This window comes from Solanum pennellii, chromosome 10 (genome assembly GCF_001406875.1).
Source record: "Solanum pennellii chromosome 10, SPENNV200".
NCBI lineage: Eukaryota > Viridiplantae > Streptophyta > Magnoliopsida > Solanales > Solanaceae > Solanum > Solanum pennellii.
Genome location: NC_028646.1, coordinates 2,037,651 through 2,057,949, shown reverse-complemented (window position 1 = coordinate 2,057,949; position 20,299 = coordinate 2,037,651). Strand labels below are relative to the sequence as shown.

Below are 20,299 nucleotides of genomic sequence, written 5' to 3'. Positions count from 1 at the left end.
GCCGCTCTCTAACAAGCACGACTTTGTATCCAAATTCATATCTGAATTCGCATTGGAAAATCTCATATTAGGGTAAAACGTCCCTAATAAAAGCGACTCCGTACCCAAATCCATAAAATCCCACATATTGAGGGTAAAATGCTCCCAAACAAGGCAAACTCTGTATCCAAATAGCCATATTGGAGTCTGACTAAATTTGAACTCCCTAACAGCTAACTAAGGCGACACCGTATCCCAGGAGACTGGAACCAAAAAGACCTTTCGATTAAGGATAAAAAAATATTTACCGCTCCATCACAACGTCGTTGTTGGTGATGACAATGGCAATGACATTTAACAAAAAAGTAAGTTATCTCTAATTTTTTATATTAAGTTAATGATACCTTATTTGAAAATTAAGCCAACCTATATTGGAACTTTAGATTATGTGTTTGTTGTCTCACATGTTATGATTTTTGACTATAAAAACAAGTTAATACATATACAAATACAAGCAAATGAACAGTGGAACTATTTGTTATATTTGTTAACAATTTGAGTTATTGTTATAGTTAGCATATAGTAATGGAGAATGATGATGAGGTGATTCTACTGGATTTCTGGCCTAGCATGTTTGGCATGAGAGTGAGAGTTGCATTAGCTGAAAAGGCGATCGAATACGAGTACAAGGAAGAAGACTTGTTTACCTCTAAAAGTAGTCTTTTATTGAAGATGAATCCAATACACAAAAAGATTCCAGTTCTGATTCACAATGGAAGACCTGTTTGTGAATCATTCGTCGTTGTTGAGTATATCGATGAGGTATGGAAGGATAAAGCTCCTCTGTTACCTTCTCATCCTTATGACAGATCACAAGCCAGGTTTTGGGCTAGCTATACTGATAAGGTTCGTACTAGTATCCGTAGTATTGCTCCTGTAGTTTCTTGTATATACTTTGATTATCGTAATATTTTGTTATACTTACTGTTCTGTTCTGAATGTCTTGTTGGACTAAGTCTATCGGAACAGTCTCTCTGCCTTTGAAAGGTACTTCCGAGATCTCATTTTGTGAGACTACACTGGATATGTTGTTCGTTGTTTGATTATGGTATTAGATTGAAACTGATTGTCAATAAGACTGAGTGTATTTGTTGTTTGATTATCGTATTATTTTGTTGTAGTTACTGTTCAGAATGTCTTCGTTATGGTTTAACTTTCATTACTTCTGCTTTGGATTGTTTTTTCCTTGAGTCGAGATTCTATCAAAAACAGTCTCTCTACCATACTGGTTATGTTGTTGTTGTTGTTGATTTGTCTATGAAACGGATTCTGGATAAGATAAGAGTAGATATAGACGATTCATATAGCAGACGTTGTAGTTGATTGGTATTGTTTTACATGATCACAAATAAAAAAGATGAGATTTTTGTAATGGAAATATTGAAATTGCAGTTGTATGATTTCGGGAGACGAATATGGACAGTCAAAAGAGAAGAGTTTGCGGAAGGTAAGAAGGACTTCATCGATCCACTCAAGTTACTCGAGGAAGCTGCACTGGGAGACAAGCCTTACTTCGGAGGGGAAAGTTTTGGTTTCGTTGATATTGCTCTGATTGGATTCTATAGCTGGTTTTATACGTACGAGACCATTTGCAACTTCAGCATAGAGGCTGAGTGCCCGAAGATTGCTGCTTGGGGCAAGAGATGCATGAAGAGGGAGAGTGTCTCGAAATCTCTAGCTGACTCTCGTAAGATCTATGAGGTAGTAATTGAATTCAGAAAGAAAAATGGATTAGAATAAACATGTTTCATTTGCTTCATAATACACGAAAGGCACTTAGTTCTGCCTTGCCGAAAAATAGTTTCAGAGTTGAAGGAATAAAGACAATCGCCAAGCGTTGACTTGTGGAGTGTCAGTATTATCTATGTAGTTCTGCTGTCGCTTCTTCTTGGACATTATGATATGAATAATAGAAACAGATGTTCTGTTCTTCCTAATCGTAATTCTTGTTATCGTATATTTTAACTTCAAATGCCTAAGACTCTTCAGGTTGATCCATTTTGAAGCGAAAGACATCATTTCCGACCTTGAACTTGTCGTTGTACCTATCTGACAAATCAGGTAGTGAAGCTGGATCAAGTTCAAAAGACTCGTTTATCGTTTCTGTCAACTTAAAGGAGGGAACTTTATGAGAAAATCTGTGTAATGCATCTGCTGGTATCACGAATGAGTCATTTCCACGACGTCTCCTTTCAAAAATGCTGATGAATCCACTGACTTTATCCAGATAACTAACACTTATACCAACGTCATCAACAAAATCAGAAAGTACCTCTACGATCTCATACTTAAGCTGTCGATGATGGTCATCTAGTAGTTCAGAGCTCCAAACAGCCCAAGTCTCACCTTTCGTAGGATATATCAGATAATAACCATAATCATCTCTTTCACATTTCACTTGATGAGAGAATATAAGGTGTTCTGAGACGTCTAGTGAGCTTCCGAGTCTAAATCTACCACAACTAATCTGTAACTCATGATTTGTGAAATGATCTTCTTCTGCATTAGCCTCTAACCACACCATTTGTAACTTAAATTTGGGAGTAAAAACCTTTTCAACTCGCGCGTAGAGTCTAGGCATACCATCTAAATCATCATAACACGCCCAAATTTGATCAACGTCAAAATCCTCTATGTTTTTCCCCTTATCAAAGTCGTGAAACTTAGCACGAGGACAGTCACATACTTGTGTGATACCTTTATGATCTGTCTCCGGTTCTGTTTCAGATTCATCACGAACAATCATATCATAACAAATCATCGCCAATTGATCAGCATTGCTTGTATCAACAGCATTGCTATATTCCGAAGATTTTCCTGGTTTTAGCCTTTTGAATGGGTAGTTAGACTCCACCAACATTGTCCTCTCTCTTTTCCTCGAATCACATCCTCGTGGACTCAACTGACTCGTAGAATCCAGCTGCATTTTGTTGAACAACATAGCAGACTCAAGTTCTTCCTCTCGCGCCTTCATTTCATTCTCTCGTTGCTTCAATCTATCTTCCTTGGAATCGAGCTCATTAGCTAGCTCGTAAAATTTCTTCTCTTTCATATCAATCTCCTTAAGCCTTCCCTCAAGTACATTCTCAAACACCTCAAGCATACCACGAATCGATATCTCTTTCTCCTCTCTCACTTTCAAGTCATCAATATACTCTGATATCTGTCTTTCTTTCTCCTCAACTTCAACACGTTTCGCGTTGAGTGATTCTCTAACTAACTCAAGTTCCTTTAAGCTTTCACCTATTGATTCTTGAGTAGCACACATATGCTTCTCTCTGGATACAAGTTCATTGAAGCACTCTTTCAACCTTGTTCCTGTTAAATCCAAGTGTTGTTCAAAACATTTCCATTCTAACATCAACGTTAAAAGACCTCGACGAAGGCCAATCTTCTTGTTTTCAATCTCTTCTATATCATCACAAATCCTCTTCAGCAAAACCATCTTTTAACTTGCAAGTTGTTTATTACTTCCTCCGTTTCAATTTGTCTGTCATATTTTTATTTTTCACAGAGTTAAAGAAAGTAAAGGACAGTTTCATTATATACATACACAACACATTTAACAAAGTGTAAGTGAAAATGAGAAGCAAGATGCTTGTGTTTGGTACTTGTAAAGTACTATGCTCATCCTAGCCCTTCAATTACCTCACTCCATGGAGGGTTGTTACGCAATGTTTCATAATGTATTGTTTTGTGTTATTATATATTATTTTATTGAATACAACGTTTTAAATAGATTGTATCGTTTTTCATCGCTACATAATATCACATTTGAAGGATAAACCTATTAAAAAAATATGTCTATCTCCTTTGACTATATATACACATATCAACCCTCAACTAAAAATTTAGGGTTCTTATGGCTTATTGAGACGAATGAGAGTAATAAAATGAAATGATATATTTTATAAGGAAAAAATTCAAATACGTCATCGAACATTGAAAAAAGACTCATTAAGTCATTCGTTAATAGTTCGGCTTAATTATGCTACGAAAGGTACATCCATACCATTATTTTTTAACCGTTAGATTTTGTGGTTTTGCAAAACCATCACCAAAATTCAACTAGTCAAAAAAAGTTCAAATATATTATGGTACTTTGACAAAAAGTTGTATCTTCTTTTCTGTTGTATTCCCTAGCCTAGCCAAGACAAAATTCTGAAAATCTTGGTTTCATCAATCTAGCCAAACTGGCCTATAATGAAAATACTTAAGGGATAAAAAAATATATCACGAACTATCGTAAATGATATGCAGATATATATCTTTCGTCATACTTTTGAGATATTGATGCCCCTGACGTCCAAAAACTAGAGCATATATGTCCTTCACTCTAACGAAAGACTAATTAGGGAGACGTGGCACAATCTTATCTGTCGATTCGATATTTAATAAATCGGGTTAGTGGATAAATATATTCGTTAGTATAAAAATATATATATGCTCTAGTCCCTATCTAGCTCCAGTACATTTTCGTTAATACATAAGCTGAAATACAAGAATCCAACATGGTAATGCGGAGTAAGCAAATTACCTTTATGTAAAAATCGAGGAAAATAAAAGAACGTCAAGTAGAAAGGAACAAGGTATTACGGCACAATCACTCGAATACATAAGCTAAAATACAAGAATCCAACACTTAACAATATATTTATATCACAAGCTAAAAAAATTTTTTTGGAATAGTCAAAACTTCTTGTTGTTAATTTATGATTTCTCTTGATTTTATAAAAATGGCAAATGAAGAGGTGATTTTATTGGACTTTTGGCCTAGTATGTATGGCATGAGAGTTAGGGTAGCACTAGCTGAAAAATGTGTCAATTTTGAGTACAAAGAACAAAATATGATTGAAAAAAGTTCAATTCTTTTAGAAATGAATCCAATTTACAAGAAAATACCAGTTTTGATTCACAATGGAAAACCAATTTGTGAATCACTAAATGTTGTCCAATATATTGATGAGGTTTGGAATGACAAAGTTAATTTTCTTCCTAGTGATCCTTATGAAAAATATCAAGCTATGTTTTGGGCTGACTATGTGGAAAAGGTAACAAAATTGTTATTTTTTTTATACATTGACATAAGAGGTAGAATCAGAATATAAACTTGATAAGTTCGATTTGGATTTAAACTTGATAAGTTCGACCTTTAAGGTTCTTACTGTTGAACCTATTTCACTTGTGAAATTATGAGTTTATAATTAATATATGTTGATATTTTAGTAAATTTTTACATGTACTTATAAGTTGTGTTCAACTTCGTCTGACGGAAAGAAACTTCCATTTTTTGGAGCCTTCGGTCAAGTAAATTAAGCTCACAGGAAAAAGAAAAGAAAAGTAAATCTTTTATGCTGACATATCTCCACCAAGTCATCATAAGAAAATATTGAAACTTTTGCATATAATGGACATTTTGATGCACTAAGCTCATTCTATTCACAGGGTACAAATAAGGGTCAGACCACTTTAGGTCTTACGTATACAGTCTTACCTTTGCATTTTTTGCTAGAGGGCATTTTTGTGTCTTGAGGATTAGGTCTTTCGTTTAAAACTTCAAAAATGTACGCATATTTAATATTTTGTATATCAGCTCGATTCTGAAGTCACTGACTCTAAATTCTACACAGGTGTTTGATACGGGGCGTAAATTATGGATGGAAAAAGGAGGAGAAAAACAAACAAGAAAGGGAAACTACATAGACACATTAAGGATGCTAGAAGGAATTCTTGGAGATAAACTTTATTTTGGAGGTGAAAAGTTTGGTTACTTGGACATTTCTCTCATAGGAATTTGTAGTTGGTTTGATACTTATGAAAAATTTGGAGAATTTAGTACAGAAGTTGAAACACCAAAGATTATTGCATGGATGAAAAGATGCATGAAAAGGGAAAGTGTCTACAAAAATGTTGTTGAACCTCTTAAGGTTTATGACTTTGCTTTGCAAATTAGAAAGCATTATGGAATAGAGTAGATGAATCATTTGGTGAATTCAGAATCTTTTGTCTGTTCTGATATCATGTTTTAATATGTGAACTAGGACTACTTATTATTCCGTTCTGTTGAGTTTTGAATGTTATTGGTGAATTCACAACTTTTTGTCTGTTCTGATATCATGTTTTAATATGTGAACCAGGATTACTTATCGTTCCGTTCTGTTTAGTTTTGAATGATATTAGTGAATTAAAAATATCATGTTTTAATATGTGAACTAGGACTACATATCGTTCCGTTCTGCTTAGTTTTGAATGTTATTGGTGAATTTAGAACTTTTGTATGTTCTGATATCATGTTTTAATATGTGAGCCAGGACCGTTTTTCGTTCTGTTCTGTTTAGTTTTGAATGTTATCGGTTAGACTTATCAGTTATAGATTTGACTTAAATGATTATCATGTTAAGCAACTTAAGTTTGCATATAAAACCATATAATCATCCAAGATAACTTGCTTAAAAGAATGAACTTTAATCATACTTGTAAACTAAGATAACTCAATGTAACTCCACAAGTGCGATCTGGGGAGAATGGTATGTACGCAAACGTTTACCCTTTCAAGGTAGATAGAGTGTTTTCGAAAGATCTTCGGCTCAAATAAAGCAATCCAATTAGATAAATTTATGTGGTGAAAGAAGTGATAGCTCATCATACAATGTAAGGCTTCAATTCTTACTAAATCTGTTCAAATATTGTATTTCAAGCAAAAAAAAAAAAATGATCAACCTTACAACAGAAAATTGTCTCAAGAAGAACTCAATTCCACCAACAGCTATACACTCTAATAAATCTGGAATCTGTTTCAACATATCAACAGTCAGCATTCATCGATGTCTATATCGAACTAAAAGAATGTCAGTTTCCCAACCTTTACGCGTTTAAAAGTATATGGTATCGTCTATATTATACATCATTATAGCTGTTTCTTTTTCTTGTGCTCCGATGTCTCGAATTCAAAAGCAGCAGTAATAACCAGAGAATGTCGCATAGACAAGTTCATGACTTGAATATCACCATGTTTAACTTTATCTTCTACTAAACCAGCAAATGTGTTGCAGTATTCAACAATGCATCAATTTTAAGAGTGAGCCAACCCCTACTTGCCCCGAAAAAAAAGACATACTGGAATTTGCAGAATTTTCTGCTCCGTTACTTGCAAGACCTCAGAATAGACTGCAAGACTACTCTTCAGATAGATCTACGCATTTGACGTTGAAGATGATACTAAAGGTAGAGATGAAGTAGCTTGAGACTCGTCTGAGCTTACTCGGGTAGCTTCCTTCTTTAGCTTGTGGCTGTTATATGCAGCTACACCTGCAATAGCTGCAGAAAACATATTTTCTATATTACTATGCGGTCACAAAAAAGTGCCATCAATATTTATATCTATCATCATATATGCAGTACGAGAAAAGATTAGGATTTCTCCAAGTCTAACAATCTTACTTGAGAAAATAAAAACATAAAATAAGTGTTCTATCAACATGAAGCTCTTGGCAGTGTTTATTAATTATTAGTCCTCTCAATGTATTCATCAAGAACAATAGTGTCATTACTGAGGTCTAAAACCATTAGTTGTATTAGTCACAGGTTAGCTCTTCTAATGAAGAAGTTACGATTATATCACTACCACAAAGTGCCAACACTGGACAAATTAAAGCAGTTGCGATAAAATATAGAAAGATGTTCCCGGAGGACTAGATGCAGCATTGGTTCAATTAGACAAATCAATAGAGACAAAGCAAAGGGTTATCCAGTTACCGGGCACAGAAAATGAGCCAAAACAAGAAGTAGATGATGAGTATTTTGCAAAGGAGCGCATCTATGTAGAATGAATGCAAGGAAAATGACTGGAAATTAGTTAAATAGTTAAAAGTAGAATGTTTCTTGGCATCAGATAAGATGGTCAGAAAATTACCAATAGCATAACCACAAAGATTGATAAGTGTCAGCTTCGTATCAGCAAAAAGTAGTGCAGACAGCAGTACAACCACCCAGTCTTTGACAACTCCAGCAACACGGATTGTTAGGGCACTTGTATGTGAGATCACCAAGAAAACAGAGAGATTCAAGGCAAAGGTACATATACAATTTAGAGTTAGAACAAGAGGGTGAAAGCTCCATGTTAGTTGTTCGTCCATCTTTGGTTTCTCCAAAAAGATCCATGGAACTAAAAGGCAAAGAGCGCTGCATTGTGTAACAAGAGAGTTCCATTACATTGTCTTTTTTATAATGTTAAAGCATAACATAATAACAAAATTCGAAAAAGCATCCTGCTTTCAGACAAAAAAAGTACTTGCCTGCATGGGCTAACATAGTACATGACAGAAATGGGGTTTAGCTTGATGCCCTTCCGTTTTACCAGAATCTCCATAAATATAAGCCTCAATGCTTCTCCAACAACACCTCCCATTTGGTAGATGACACCAACCCAGTTGATGTTTATTTCTCCATAAGAAGCTACTAGTACACCAAAACTGATTACAGACATTATGAGAAGCATTCTGCAGCTCATCATTTCGAGTCCAGCTGCAACTCCAAGGATGAAGACAGCTACGGGCACTGCAGATGAGACCTAAAAATGTGAAATCATATTCTCACACAAACAAACGAAGAGTATAGAGTACTTGAGCAGGACGTCCACCAGCCCAACGTCTAAAGTGTAAACATCACACATGAAACATCCTTTGACACTTACATATATCAGCATAAAACTATACTGAAGTTTTACATACCTCTAACATCTATGAACTACAGAATGTAAGACAACTCGATAGAAAAAATTCTTACTGATTGCTTTCAACATCTGAGCAAATGAAACAGAAATATAAAGGTAAGCTGTGTTCCCAAGCCAAAGAGTCATAGCAAACATAGCACCAATTGGGATGACCGAGCTAATGTATCTGCATATTGAAATCTTAGTTAGTCTTCAAGAAAGTCTAATGGAAAAAAGTTGAGAAGGAAAAAAGTAGCACAGTAACACACTGGTGCCTACTTCTGTTGTAAGGATTTTGAGCACAAATGCAAAAGTTGTGATAAAATTGAGAGAACCAGCAACTTCAGGTATGTTTCTAGTTTATACTAACTGTGAGGAAGAAGATTAATGCTAATATTTTTCTGTCTTGTTTATACATGTTTTGATAACTGTGCAGTGCAAGTGTACACTTATTTCAGTAAGTTATTCAAACTAATCCATTTTATGCCTAACTAGATGTCTGATTATGCATAATTGTAAGGATGAGGATTGAAACTATGTGGCGCTCTGTCTCTTAGTGGAGCAACATGTTGGGACAATAAATTCCTATCATCATTTTAGGGAAGACAATAAAAGTATAATTTTAATGAGAAGTATATCTGTAACTTGTGCAATGCATGACATGATTCTTTGAAGAAAGTGAACATCTCTAACCAATAAGCCAAGGAGTTTGTGATGTACTAAACAGCTAAACACTCAAGTCTTGGCTTATCCAACTTCCAAGGCGGGCAAGGCAAAGCAGGAGAAAAGATATGAATTGCACCGAAAGAGGAAAAGCGATGAGATGGCAGAAGACAGAGATTTACATAAATTTTGGTAGGACAAAATCTAGCTAAATGAGCCTTCTTTATTGAAGAAAAGTTATAAAAAATACTCCCTTCATTCCACTTCATGTGACGAAGTTCAGAGTAGCCAAAGTACTTAATTTTCGGTGTGAATCGGAATTAGATTCTTCAAGATTTCAGAAATATAATTACATATTTAGAAACTACATATAAAGAACCAGAAGTCATAATGTAATCCCAACTTTTTAAAGAAAATGTGGTCAAAGAAGAACCTATTCGACTCTCAAAACAGTAATTGGTACCACATAAATTGGAATAGACAGAGTAATAGAGTTCTTGGATATAAAACTTGCTACCCAAAACATTTAACATGACATATTTTCACATGCACTCACATGTCTAGAGTCATTCCTTCTTCAACCTTCATTATCTGCAAAGAAATGCCTAAATTAGCATTACTAGTTACCCAAACAATCAGTAAAAGGGAGAAAAATTCTTACCTTGAGAACTTTGGTAAGCACAAAACACAGTACTGAGGAGAAGACCATGTGAAGTAGCGTCAGCGCAAGAGGATACGGGAAGTTTATTTCTTTTGATGATAAAACCCACTGCAATGAACAAATTATTGCACATAAAAAGGAGCAGAGAAACGTCAAACAAGTGAACTATTCTTAAAGCAACAACTGAGAACTGTAGTCAAAAGAAATCAAGCAAGATAAAATCCAACAATGATGCATCTTTATCTCATTTTCAATTCATTGAAAGGTGAAAAAGAAAAGTATCAAAGTATCAGCCAAAGCATAGTGGCCACTTCTTTAGAGAAACCTGATATTTGAGTTCTCTTTTATGGTTTAGGTTTTTCAATGCCATTAGCAAAGGGCTGATTCACAGTCGTCCAACTCACCGAGGAGGTTCCGGTAACAACAACAAAAACAACATACCCAGTGTAATCCCACATGGTGAGGGCTGGGGAGGGTAGAGTGTGCGCGGACCTTACCTCTACCTCAGAGGTGAGGGAGAGAGGTTGTTTCTGAAGGAGGTTTAGGTTACTAGAGTTTAAATCTGGTCACTATGGTAAGCTTATCCACAAGGAAGAATGAACAGAAACCTAATTATCTAGGTTACAGGGGCTTCTGTAAGGACATACAGATTCCTCTTGAAAATGTGGAGAAGCATACTTAATACATGATTGATCAGGTTTAATGAAATTATCTGATCAAGATTGATAGAAGCAGAGCATGTGTGTAATTTTAACTAAGTCCCAGCTTAACCTTCTACAGAAGAAAATTTTCGAAAAGGAACGGGAGATAGCATCGGTGTCTTAATAATATCCAATGAAAGGTGTACTTAATATCCAACAAATTTTTAACCAAAATGAAATTGGAGATTGAGGGGTTATTTTAATCGAGGGATTTGCCCATATTGGTTTAAAATTCATAGGCCCAAATTGTTTACGCACATTTGTTTTTTTAAGAAAATTTGGATTTGAAACCATAAACTCAAACTAGAGGTGAATTGAGCAAAAGCTCAAAACTGCAGTACATTGAGCTCTTCTACAAATTTACTTCAAAAGAAGAGTGAGTGAGATGTCTATGAAGTCCCCAGAAACCAAGGTGTCTCCCATCCAAACAGACTTTAAATATTCATGAACTATCCTAGGCATGTGACCAAATAATGACTTTGGATCTTAAATACGCAAAGAAGAAACAAATAAATTATATTAAACCAGCCAATGGTTCCTTACATGACTAACTCAGAAATATATTCCTTTGACGAAGAACCTATTTGTACACATTGGTGCACCTCGAGAATCTTCTAAGAAAAGCTGACCATTGATCAATGCTAGAAATGCTTATCCTTGAGCGTTTTAAAAAATCCTTCTAATAAAACACCTCCACCATTTCAAATAGAGTACTCAAACTAATCAAATCACAAATTATAGGACAGTACTAGACTTCCGCAATCTCCACTTGGGTAACATGAGCCCAAAGTTGTTGATGGAAAAGAAAGGAAAGGAAAGTGAGGTACTATATAATTGCACTCACACTATGTCTATAAAGAATAAATTGGTTTTTGAATTCTAACTTTGTGCTTCATGTTGGAACAATGTGGTCTAGCAGTCAATGAAGATTATGGGAAAAAATGCTTGCTCAGCAAATTCAAACAGAGTTAGAGGATTTCCTCCCATCGGATTAAGGTCCTAATTTTTGGTGAACAAAGTTATCCGGTACATGTAATGGTGGAAGGTTACAAGTATCCGTGAAATAGTCAAGGTGCGACAACCTAGCTAGACACAAGTCACAACACTACAAAAAAGAAGTTAAAAAAATGTTTATGCTTCATGTGTACGAATGGCCTTATTCACTAAATCCTACAATTTACAAATATCCACCGTAACAGAGTCATAAAATGGATTTTGGACCCAACTCAACCCAAAACTAGCTTATGAGGTGAGGATTGCCTAATATCATATAACAAGACAAATAACAAATTCTCAACCAACATGGGACACTTACCCCTTCGCACTCTCAGGTCTTTTAATTGGAGTGTGAACACCACTACATTGAGCCCAACATTGAGACATACAACAACAGGGAATGAGCCTAACCAAAAGCTAGTTTATGAGGTGAAAGTTGTTGAATACCTAACTAATTTCTCAACCCAAGTGGGACACTTAACACCCTTTGCACTTTTAGGTCTACTAATTTGAGCGTGAACAACATAACATGGAGCCCAACATTGTGACACACAATAACAGAGAATGAGTTTCCGGTTGATACCATGAAAAAGAAATAGAGATTGGCGCTAACTCAACCCAAAAGCTCGATTACGAGGTGAAAATTGCCCAATACCTAACCCACCTCACTACCAACATGGTACACTTAGACACAGGAAAACGGATACGTACTCAATTTCTAGCAACCACCAAACTAATTAGACATCGTTAAAGTAAACCCAATGTTAATTAGACATCGTTAAAGTAAACCACTTTAATCAATCAACTCCATCTCAAACTAATTCAAGTAGGCTATTTCTTATCCATCCAATATTAGATGATTTATGCTAGTTTAAAATAATTTTGCACACTCATATATATCCTCCTATACCCAAGCCAAGGACAACTGAAACAAATGAACACGTCAACTTAATGTTTTATGTACCTTGTTTCAATTGCATGCATCTCTTTTCCCCTTAAATTGGGGGTAGGGGAAAGAAAATATATGAAGGGAATTACAAGGTGGGGAATCGAACTCTCATCAACAAGGTAAAAGTTTCGGTAGCAAACCAACTAAGCTACTAAGATTCTCCTCAATCATTTTAATACTTTTTGCGAGGACGTACAACATAGTGCCATTGATATCTATCCTCTCTATAACCCAAGCTAAGGACAATTGAAACAAATGAACTCATCATTTAATATTTTATATACCTTATTTCAATCCCCTTTTCTTCATTTTGTCATTTTTCTCAAGTTATAAGGAGGGGATTACAAGGTTCAGGTAGCAAACCAACTAACTGAGCTACTAAGATTCCGATCAACACCCTTATCCATTCAACATACCGCGACACTCATGTCTCTCCTCCCTATAATCCAAGCTAAGAACAATTGAAACAAATGAACACATTAATCAACTTAATGTTTTACTTACCTTGTTTCAATCCCCTATTATCTTTTTCATTTTTTCTTAAATTGGGAGTTGATGAAACTCCCATCAACAAAATGAATTTCACAGTTACCCAATCAACTAACATTACAACATACTGCTAAAAACAATTGAAACAAATGAATACATGAATCAAATTGAATTGTTTTTTTTAGGTACCTTGTTGAAGAAGATCTGACCACTCGATAAGGAAATATAGAGAAGTATGTATGCATAAGTTAAAACACCTTCGCTCATCAGTTTTCTCTCTCGATCCGCCATTGATACCTAAAGAGTTCAGTCAACACGCGCTCGCTCACTGGTTGAAGCTTGACTGGAATTTTGTGTACATCAACTGTTTGTAAAAATGAAAAAGAGAAAAAAAGACGAACACGGATATTTTGCTTGTTTTTCGGTAATCTTTTTCGATCTCAAAATAAGTATCGATTTAGCTCATTTCATTTCAAATTAGTATCAAGAAAAAAATAAAATCTAGAGAGGATATTAAACATATTTTTAAATTCGGCTTGAATTATTAGTTTCATTTTACGAACTAATTGAATTTAAATATACTCTGATCTTGCAGAGAAATATGCTCAACAATTATCGCCAAGTTTAGGGGTGTATTAAGCATTTTACTCGAATTTTTATTAAGAATATGATGTTTCTATAAGAGTTTGACACTACTTGATATATCATGTGGCAGATTGAAGGTGTGCTAAGTTTAGTTAATCAAATAAATGATATTTTTAAGATTATCAATTATTTGAAGACGAAACTAATAATATATGTCGAATTTATAGGTGTTTTCAATATAATGTTTAATTTAGATAATATCTAGTCATAAATATCCAAATATTTTTTACAAGTCAATTTATATAAAGTTTTAACACATATTTGACTTTTACGAAACATAGCTTATTTTTTAAATGAATATTAAATAAGTATGTTCGATATAAAAATATTATTTTATAATAAACTAAATAATATATTATTCAAAATCATAATACGATATCTTAACAAAAGAAATAACATAATATAATTATCTCACTCACCAACCAATCAAAAAGACACAAGTATCACATTGACGGGAGACTGATTTTGAAGTCTGTATCGATAATTATTTAGATACACGCTAGTTGATAATATTACGAATTTCACCATATTTTGGTGCATATGCATGTATCATGAAATTTATGGGGTCGGATAGTTGTAATTTGTTTGAAATACACTATATACAAGTGAATTCACACGTATTAGAGATGGATAACAAATATTACTATTTACTTTCTGATGTATCTGATATCCTAGATACATAGGAAAATCACACATATAATCTCACTTGTTTTTGTGCCCATCTCGATCGCCTCTCTCCCTATTTTAGTGTATCTAACAGCAAAAATACATGTATATAGGTGTATCTTTCTCAATATATGATAGAAAACTCTTAGTTATGGAAAAAAATTATAATTTTTTAAATGCAGATTATTATTATTATTATTATTATTATTATTATTATTATATATATATATATATATATATATATATTATAAGGAAAAATGGTATAAAATAGAACACTTGTCAATCGCCTCTCGCTCAACGAATCTCGCTCGCCTCGACTTTTTTTTTTTTTGAAAAATCAATTGGACAAATACCATTGCTATTCGTTTAGTAATGAACTACTGAGTAGAGCTCTCATTTTGTTACATGCGGCGATTTCATTTAATTTTCATCTCAATTTACAACAAAATAGACTAGAAACAGTTTTAGACTCAACGGTAGATCAAAGAGAAACGAAATAGTCTTTCACATTATCACCTAAATCACCTCATATTGCACTATCTTTCATGTAAGAAGTGTAAACATCTATCATATTGATTTGGTTCGTTTGGATTGGTTGTGGCTCTCTCACTTTATACAAAAACAAATATATGCATTGCATGCATTTGTGTTTGTATAAAGGAAGAAAAAATTGTATATACAAATACAAATGCATATATATTTTTGACATGAACACTTGGGATTATACAAATACAATCTTCCCCAGTCCAGTTTTCTTTCTCTCTTTCTCGCTTTATACAAACACAGATTATACAATAGATCTTTTGTATATGTATACCGAAACAAATTATACAATTGCTTTCTTTTGTATAAGTTTAACGAATAATACAACTGTTTTCTTTGTATATGTATAGCGAATTATACAACTCTTTTTTTGTATCTGTATAGCGAAATATACATATTTATGTTTGCTATGAAGCGCAATTATGCAAACTATAGTTATATCATACAAACATTATTTTTATGTTTGCTATATGTGAAAATTGCTATATATATATATATATATATAATACTCCTTCCGTCTAGAATTATTTGTCATGTTGTACTTGTCGAAAGTCAATTTGATTAATTTTCAAAGGTAAATTAGATCACATTAATTCGATATTTTAAACGAAAAATCTAAATATTCTAAAAACTATATGAAAAGTACTATAAATTACAATATTAATATGATGAAAAAAGTACATCTTAAAATGTAAGTCAAATTTTTTAAAGTTATACTCTAAAAATAGGAATCATGACAAACAATACCGGACGGAGGAAGTAATGATCTAAAAATAGAAATCGTGACAAACAATACCGGACGGAGGAAGTAATGAAGTATGTCTAATATATATAGTTTCTTCGTAAACAAATATGTGACCCATAATACCCCTGCGGCCCAAACTATTACCCATGCAGCCCACCCAAATACCACTGAGGTAGTTAACACAAAGTTCAAGGTGAAAAAAAAAAAGAAGTTAATACAAAGTTCAAAGGGTTATAAAATATAGTGATGAGAATTTTGAATTTAAATCTATTAAAGAATATTAAAATACAAATAATTTTTCAATTAAAAACATACAATTCATATTATATTTTATTATAGTTGAAAAGGTGAAAATTCTAGTCTATAATCCAAAATCCTCAAGATATGATATGAATAGAGTTCAACAAATTCTCATGCATGAAGATGAAATATGCAAAAAAAAAAAAAAAAAAAATGTAAGATACAAAGTACACAAAATAAAATCACAAATTTTTTTTAATGATATTGCATAAAAATGTGTTCTTCTAATAAATACAATAAAATGAAATTTCTTTAAATCTAATAATATGCACAAAATATGTTTGTTTATAATAATTTATTGTCATGTCTAGCTACATAATAATGTTTATATAAATATTATTGAAGGACCAAAAATATTTTAAAATATTATTAAGTACGACAATAAGAGAAATCTCTTAACTTAAATTCCAATATTATGAAAATGGTCAAAAGCACCATATGATAATATATATATTCTACTATTACTTTTCATCATGAGATAATATTTTAAATTAATATATAACCAAGATAAAATTTTACTTCTACTCGAAAATATTCGAGTAAAATTATATACTTGTATGAATTTATCATTTCTAATAATTATTTTCAAGATTTTTATTAGTTATAATACTAACACATGATATTATCTGAAGTTTTTTCTCTAAACATTATAACCGTAAATAAGCAGATTATTATCATATTTTACGAGATAACCAATTTGTTACTTATTTAAATTATATCAAGATATATATATATATATATATTTTTCATAATTAACATTTTATTTTTCATTCGATTTTTATGATAATATTTTTAACAATATATCAAGCAATTAATGTTTATTACAAGTTATATTATGTATATATTTTTTTTTATTTATTCTCCTAATAAGAATTTATTCATTGAGGCACATCATCTAAGAAATAATGTTATAAAATATATTATTTGTGTGGATATCGATTAATGTACCCTCCCAACTACTCTTCACTATCATATTATATTCCACCTACTACATGACCTTTTTTTTTTTTTTTTCATATTTATAATTCACGTTTGTATGTTTTTATATAACAATATAAATAAAATATAAAATCTCAGGTATATTATAAGCAGAGATGGAGCCATAATTTTTAATAAGAAGGTTCAAAATATGTAGAAATAGATAATCGAAAGGGTTCGACATCTACTATATATACATATAAACTTACTCTAACCATACATAAATAATATGATTTTTCATCGAAGGAAGTTCGAATTAAACAATAATATAATAAACCCCCTTCGTACAAAATAGCTCCGCCCCTGATTAAGGAATATACTCAAAAAGAAGAAAAAAAGCTCTATCTTGTAGTAATTCTTTTGGTGAAGTTTCTCATTTCATAATATTGTGACTTTTGACTTCAATTTTATAATTAAAAAAAATAATTTGAATAAATAAATAAATAAATAAAATTAGATTTTTACTTGTAAGTTGTATCTGTCTTTGGGCTCTGGTTTCGTTTCTTTGTCTACTTCTTTCACTATCCCTTCAATTATCGGATTTCATATATTCGATTATTGATCGATATTTATTTGTTTAAAAATTATATAATAAATAAAAATATCTTTTTATGTATTGATATATATTAATATCATATTTTAACACTTTATAACTTTTACGTAATTTTATATTTTTATATTTAATATTTTTTAATTAAAATTATAATTCCGTCACTGTCTTCGATGCCATAAGCCACATCTTCTAAATGGCCCCATGTTCATGTGTCACATATGTTATTGGGCTCAGAAGTTTCCCATCATAAATGTCCAATTTAAAGGTACTTTATTCCTTTTATATTATTAGTTTTTATAAGTTTCTTCAAAATCATAAATAAGAAATTTTAGTTTTATTAATTTTATCACTTAAAGAAACATTTTTGGTACAAATTTAGTTACATTTTCAAAAAGAAATTAATTATAAAAGATAAAACGAAAAAATAATTAATTTCATCTTGATTTTATAAATTAACAAGTAATTTAAGACAAATATTTATCTAATCTGTATTTTTTTTAATAAAATGAACCAATCTTTTATCAAAATCCCATGTCATGATGAGTATTATAGAGGATTACACTCTTTTTTGAAGAAACGAATCGAATTTCTTTGTATATTTTGCTTTGAAAGTATATGATATATATCAAACGAGTGTTATAATATACGATAATAGTAAGAAAAAGATATTTTTTTCATAAATACATGAAAAAAATTAACCTACATAAAAATAATACTCTATCAAGCATTTTTTTCTAATTGATATAACAAAAAATTATATATCATGAGAGATGACAGATATCTCGTATATATATATATATATTGCACCTCCACAATGTTTATGGCCCATGTCTGCTGGAAATTTCTTAGCTGTAATAGTAATGTCTCCAATCATAAATGTCTCAAAAAATAATTGTAAACTAAGTAATGACGGAGTCAGAAATTTTATAAAAAATATTCAGAAACAGTATAATAAAAGCTTTTTTTCAGAAAGTAAAACTAATGAGATTCAAATACGGATCACTACTTCATTTTAAACATAGTCTGAAATTACTGAGCTACAATAACTTGTTATGTTAAAAGTGTCGAAAATATATTATTTAATTATTTTATATATCATTATACTTATGTATACGATATTTTTTTTTTTTTATGAAAGGTATCGAATTTCACAACATGTCCACCACGTAGCTACGCCACTATAAGTAAGGATACTTATTAATCGAAAAAATGAAATGACACAACAAATTAAGACCTTATATTTATCTGAAATAGTGCCAGTTTAAAAAAAATTGTATAATATAAAATAGTTTGGAGTTTTATAGTATATATATACAAGTGGATATATAATTAGGGATAGTATTTATACATGTAGATACACTTATTATTAAGCATATGAATACACTTATAGTGTATGGATACACTATATATTGCTACAAAAATATTATATATGTGTGACTACACTTATTATGTATACAAATACAATATATATTTTGAAAGTAATTAAATAAAATTTTGCTATTTGACAATATATTTGTTTTCCAAAAATAGATAACTAGATAAGGGTAATTAAATTGATTTTTTCATAGATTAGTGAGTAAGATTAAAGTTCAAAATTCAATCAATAAAAGATATTAAGAATTTAATTGTGGTACGTTATTGAATATTAAAGTAATAATATTTTTTGTTAAGGATATAGATGATTGATTAAAATAGTCTTATCTTTTGATAAACTCTCATTATATAATCATTTAATAGATAAACATAATCTATAAGGATTTATATAGCTAATACAATTATTATTATCAGACTCAGAGCTAGCACATGAAGTATTAATTTTTATAACTCATAAACTTCTAGAAATAATTTCAAAAATTATTAAATTAATTTTATATGCATATTTTTATTGGATGAAATTTTATAGATCTTATCATATTTCATATTTCATATTTCAAATATATTTTGTCTTGTTTCTTTAACTTATCATACACTTCTATTTTTTAATTTTACATAGATATTGACAGGGGAAAAGGAAATTGCAGATAAGTGTATGACAAAATGCCACATAAAATTATTATGCTATAACATTTAATATGTCCAAATATGTCTTAATAATTATAGATAAATAGTTTGGGAAATTATTGAATGATGATAAGAAAAGGCAATTGTAGTGACTCACTTATCTTTCTTGTTTTTTAATGCTCATCCTCAATTTGTGATTCTCCTTTCTTTTGGGTACACCTTTTTTGTCTTCTTTTATAATTAATTAATGGTACGGGACCTGTATTTAGAGTTGATATATCTCTTTAATTTTGTTATTTAGAGCTTATATATTATTTGTATCAAAAGTGGCTTATATATATTTCTATTGTTATAAAAGTAAGAAAATAATTTTAAAATAAAATTATGTATTTGATCTCTTTCAAAAGTAAATTATTTTTTGACTTATTTAATTATAAATAAATTTGGGATGTTTATAATAAATTTTATAAAAAAAATTAAGTGAAAAAAAATAAATTTGACCATTAAAATAATTAAATTCAAATTATTTGTTGAATTGAAAAAAAGTAATAAAAAGGTGTGAGATGGATCAAATATACCCCTATGGACTATTTTTTAGTAATAAAATTAATAATTTTTTTCACTTTTGTTAAAGAAAAAGAATATATATATATATATATA

The 20,299-nt window shown here is 31.3% G+C and overlaps 4 protein-coding genes across 4 annotated transcripts; 2 read left to right on the top strand and 2 right to left on the bottom strand.

Annotated features, from left to right (window-relative positions):
• Nucleotides 1-431: 431 nt before the first annotated feature.
• LOC107002283 (probable glutathione S-transferase) lies at nt 432-1,976 on the top strand. Its single transcript, XM_015200240.2, has 2 exons — nt 432-885; nt 1,432-1,976. Exons 1-2 carry the CDS (start codon nt 565-567, stop codon nt 1,777-1,779), a joined length of 669 nt encoding a protein of 222 aa, XP_015055726.1. The 5' UTR covers nt 432-564; the 3' UTR covers nt 1,780-1,976.
• A 38-nt stretch (nt 1,977-2,014) lies between these two features.
• LOC107032619 lies at nt 2,015-3,484 on the bottom strand. Its single transcript, XM_015234215.1, has one exon. The coding sequence runs from the start codon at nt 3,482-3,484 to the stop codon at nt 2,015-2,017; it is 1,470 nt and encodes a 489-aa protein (XP_015089701.1).
• Nucleotides 3,485-4,775: 1,291 nt separating this feature from the next.
• Nucleotides 4,776-6,014, top strand: LOC107001994 (probable glutathione S-transferase). Its single transcript, XM_015199932.1, has 2 exons — nt 4,776-5,090; nt 5,670-6,014. The coding sequence occupies exons 1-2, from the start codon at nt 4,776-4,778 to the stop codon at nt 6,012-6,014; spliced, it is 660 nt and encodes a 219-aa protein (XP_015055418.1).
• A 688-nt stretch (nt 6,015-6,702) lies between these two features.
• Nucleotides 6,703-13,590, bottom strand: LOC107002823 (probable sugar phosphate/phosphate translocator At3g14410). Its single transcript, XM_015200998.2, has 7 exons — nt 13,398-13,590; nt 10,074-10,181; nt 9,969-10,003; nt 8,824-8,936; nt 8,334-8,595; nt 7,952-8,220; nt 6,703-7,356 (listed from the first exon to the last, which is right to left on the bottom strand). The coding sequence occupies exons 1-7, from the start codon at nt 13,497-13,499 to the stop codon at nt 7,232-7,234; spliced, it is 1,014 nt and encodes a 337-aa protein (XP_015056484.1). The 5' UTR covers nt 13,500-13,590; the 3' UTR covers nt 6,703-7,231.
• Nucleotides 13,591-20,299: the final 6,709 nt, after the last annotated feature.

Coding starts and splice junctions, on each gene's coding strand:
- LOC107032619 (XM_015234215.1), bottom strand. CDS start 3,484: ATGGTTTTGCTGAAGAGGATTTGTGATGATATAGAAGAGATTGAAAAC.
- LOC107002283 (XM_015200240.2), top strand. CDS start 565: ATGGAGAATGATGATGAGGTGATTCTACTGGATTTCTGGCCTAGCATG. Junction 886..1,431: donor GGGCTAGCTATACTGATAAG/GTTCGTACTAGT, acceptor TTGAAATTGCAG/TTGTATGATTTCGGGAGACG.
- LOC107002823 (XM_015200998.2), bottom strand. CDS start 13,499: ATGGCGGATCGAGAGAGAAAACTGATGAGCGAAGGTGTTTTAACTTAT. Junction 8,937..9,968: donor GAAGGAATGACTCTAGACAT/GTGAGTGCATGT, acceptor TTCAATATGCAG/ATACATTAGCTCGGTCATCC. Junction 8,221..8,333: donor TACTATGTTAGCCCATGCAG/GCAAGTACTTTT, acceptor TACACAATGCAG/CGCTCTTTGCCTTTTAGTTC.
- LOC107001994 (XM_015199932.1), top strand. CDS start 4,776: ATGGCAAATGAAGAGGTGATTTTATTGGACTTTTGGCCTAGTATGTAT. Junction 5,091..5,669: donor GGGCTGACTATGTGGAAAAG/GTAACAAAATTG, acceptor AATTCTACACAG/GTGTTTGATACGGGGCGTAA.